The sequence below is a fragment of the Pteropus alecto genome, unplaced genomic scaffold, assembly GCF_000325575.1.
Source record: "Pteropus alecto unplaced genomic scaffold, ASM32557v1 scaffold98, whole genome shotgun sequence".
In the NCBI taxonomy this organism is placed as follows: domain Eukaryota; kingdom Metazoa; phylum Chordata; class Mammalia; order Chiroptera; family Pteropodidae; genus Pteropus; species Pteropus alecto.
In genome coordinates this window covers 9185012-9188786 of record NW_006443570.1, presented here as the reverse complement: position 1 = coordinate 9188786, position 3775 = coordinate 9185012, and the positions used below count along the sequence as shown (strand labels likewise).

Genomic DNA, 3775 nt, shown 5'->3' with positions numbered 1-3775 from the left:
CATTTTTGTATCTTTTCTTTTCCCCAGAGAAGATTCCTGTCCTGTCATTTTATTGACAGACGTGCTGTTACAGGCTCTTTTCCCAGAAGCTGACCAGTGGAAGCTGAAACTCTGCAGTTTCTTCCCTTCCAAGCCGCGTGGTTTCCCTGGTAATGGATTGCTTCTCTGTGAGGTACGTAAGTAGTTTGGGGATAGAAGTTCACGTTCAGATGAAGTCTCAGCTTTGGGGTGAAGATTTTTCCTTTCAGACATAATCTCAAATATCCTTTTACTGGCTTACCCAGTATTTAGGGTATCACTGGACAGCAGTGATTAATTTGGTGCCTAGAAATTACATGCAAATAGGCAGCTCTAATATGTGACTTCATTGAACCCGGAGTGATATTTCGACCTCCCAGGGCAGGAGAGAACTTGTGAGGTTTGATTTGGGCTGAATTTGTTTTCAGTGGATGCTTATTATGTTCAAAGTATTAATCTCATTGAAATAGCCTTAAGTATCTTCCTTTAAACTCTTCCAGTAACTACAGTTGCTCAACTCTTTAGCTGCTAGATTCCTTCTCCAGGACAAAGGTGAATGACTTAACATGTCTGAGTTACAGACAAAAATTTTCACTGATTTCTCATAGACAGACAGCATTCCAACCAGATGCTTTTGATGGGCAGTCTCAGATTTTGTCCAGGAATGTTCAGGTTCAAAATATTTAGAAAGGTACATTGCAACAAATCTTTTAACACAAGGGCATGGGGACAAATGAACTTGTAAAACTTTACTGAAAATCTAGCATGATTATTTTTTCAACATGTTATAGTACACATAATATCAAAATACTGGTTGAGTTTAAGAAAAAATGTGTGAATTGACAGCAAATTACTAGTTGATCTTATCTTTCTTTAATGTAAAAAGCATACAATTATATCCTACAAAGTTGTTAAATTTTTTTCTTAATTTTTCTCTTTCCATTCTTTTCAAATGGATTGGAGGATTTGCCACATTTTAGATCCACAAATCCTAGACTAATTGTCACTGAATTTTTGCTGAACTGTGTTCCCACTGTGGTCCCAGACACATTACACTGTGTTTAATAATTACAATAAGTAGAGACTTATTGACTGTCAAATTGACGTAGAAGAACATCATTAATATGCTGGCTTCTGGTCTTGACATTGATTTGGTGGGCAGTGAATGGGTGATAGTTTGGAAAGATTGCATGTCGTGCCCGGAAACATTGGCTGAGTCTAAGTTGCTATGAGTTGAGGAACGAACTGTGCATAGAATTGTTGATAATGTAGTCTCCTCTTGCCTGAGGTCATTTTTGGATGAAGATTGAGGCTTTTCTTTGTGCTTGGAGGAAAGAAAAGCAATAGACAAAGTGGAAAGTCTAGTAAAACATTTGTAGACCACCAGGGTATATTAAAAACTGCAAAATGCTTCCCGCTTTTCATCTCTTCCCTTTCTTTATGGTTATTTGCTTTATCTTGTTTTTTTGTCCGATGCAAGGAGAATGCAAAAGATTACATGGTTGATTTTCACCTGCATTTGTGCATCCTGGAAAAGAACACAGTGGTGTTTCCTTAGCTTTTTACCTGTACTTGTGGGGCTCGCTCTGATGCATCAAACTGACTGATATCTCCTGTCTTCTCCTCCAGAGCTTCCATCCTGATGAGAACCCCCCAAGTCTAGTCTGTGAACTCAGCCAGGAAACAGCACTATAAGAATGACTGAAGAGCCCGTCAAAGAGATCCTTGGAACCCCAAAGTCTCCCAAGCCAGGGACAATGGAAAAGAACCCCAAGAGCGAAGTTGTGTTCACCACGGTCCCCATGGTCACTGAGATTCAGCTGATGGCTGCTACTGGGGGTGCTGAGCTCTCCTGCTACCGCTGCATCATCCCCTTCGCGGTGGTGGTCCTCATCGCTGGGATAGTGGTCACTGCAGTGGCTTACAGCTTCAATTCCCACGGCTCCATCATCTCCATCTTTGGCCTGGTCCTTCTGTCATTGGGACTTTTTTTGTTAGCCTCCAGCGCCTTGTGCTGGAAGGTGAGACAGAGGAACAAGAAAACCAAGAGACGGGAGAGTCAGACGGCTCTTGTGGTGAATCGGAGAAGCTTGTTTGCTTAGGACTAAATGAGACCAAATGGGGTATGTGGGGCCTGTAAAGCCAGCTCTCCCTCTGTCAGCCAGTTCACCCAGAACTGTTGTGGGAAAGAATAGACTTGGCATTGGAGCAGACTAGAGGAACGGGGGTGGATTGATGGCGGAGGGTAGATGGGGGTTCTCATCTGTGAGGAATGACTTGTATCTTTTTTAATGACAAACAACTCTAAGGGCTATTTCTAAGACTGAAAATTCAGCTTTTTCCTCTACATTAAACATTTTAGGGGTCATGGGAGGTGTGCTGCATTAGAAAACACTTGATTCACCTTGGAAAGTAGCCAAGAAAAAATGAGAAAATAATCAAACAGTTCTGGCACACCAGTGACCTGCCTCCAAAAGAAATAATCCACACGACTAAGAAGTTATATCATAAAAATGTTCTGCCGAGAGTCTACATTGCCTTGGACTTTGCGTATTTCTATGAAATTCTATGGTCATTTCTTTTTTCAATTAGTTGGTTCTCTGGCATCAGTTTTATTTTTTACTTTCAGTAACTCCTAACTGGTGGTACTTTTTCTTGAAGAATAAACTAATATTTTTTATGTTTTAACATTGGATAATTTTAGGTGATTATAATGATGTGTCAGAAGTGAAAAAAAAGGTAAAAGGTATAGCTACTAGATGACATGGGGAGGGGATTAAATTAATATGAAAAGAATCCAATATAGCATTTTTGATGATTTTCATATAAAAGTCAATGTACATTTTTTTTTTTTTTGGAATAATACATACTCACTGCTGCTGAAACTTCTGAAATGGGTATCTCTGTTGCAGTTATTTTTATTGCGGTCTGCTTTGCTCATCTTCCTGTGCCTCACCTGCAATGTCCTCAATTACATTTCTCTCAAACGGGCATGTTGTTTCTTCCGAACTGAACTAGAAGATTTTAATTTTTATCATGTGATTTTTTTATGACTTCTAAAGAGTATTGTTAATTATGTTTACTATATTCTAAAAGATTTCTCTATCATTACTATTAGGAAATCAGTGCCTGAGGTCAGGAATTGTATACTGAGTTGTAAAATGTGTTTTACACAGTTATTGAATCAGCCATTCATTATTTGCTTAACATATTTTTGAGCACCAACTATATGCCAGGCACTGTGTAGATTCTCAGGCTGCTTTGCTGAGTTAGTTCTAATACAACGCAAATAAGATTATTGCTTCAATTCTGTGGACACCAAGCTATTCCACACACAGCTAGGACTCTGTCCCATAACTCTAGCCAGAAATATTTCTGGTCCATGCAGGTTAGATCACATTTATCTAGAGCAGGAAGGTAGTTAGGTGTGAAGCCTTTTTATACCTTGGAAAAACAAAGCAAAACAAACAAACAAAAAAGCCTAGCCTAGCACTTTCGATGAAAGGCATTCTATCAAGGAATTTAATTAAATATGGCAGACACCTCTGGCACTGACTGCTCCCCGTGCTCAGGTAGTTTTGTTAAGGGGAGATACGTTGATGGCCTCGTTTCTCCTGGCTTTGAAGGTAGGATTGTAAAAATCTGGAGTCACTGATTACAGTAGAATACCCCACAATTATTTTAAGTACATGAAAATCAACACTCCTCTGGACAAAATACAAGTATGGCATTGTGTTTATTTTTGTAGGAGGGAGTC

General features: G+C 39.4%; 1 protein-coding gene across 1 annotated transcript; it reads left to right on the top strand.

The window, feature by feature from the left end:
- Positions 1–1715: 1715 nt before the first annotated feature.
- TMEM100 (transmembrane protein 100) lies at positions 1716–2120 on the top strand. The gene has a single exon (XM_006924854.1). The coding sequence runs from the start codon at positions 1716–1718 to the stop codon at positions 2118–2120; it is 405 nt and encodes a 134-aa protein (XP_006924916.1).
- The last annotated feature ends 1655 nt before the right edge of the window (positions 2121–3775 follow it).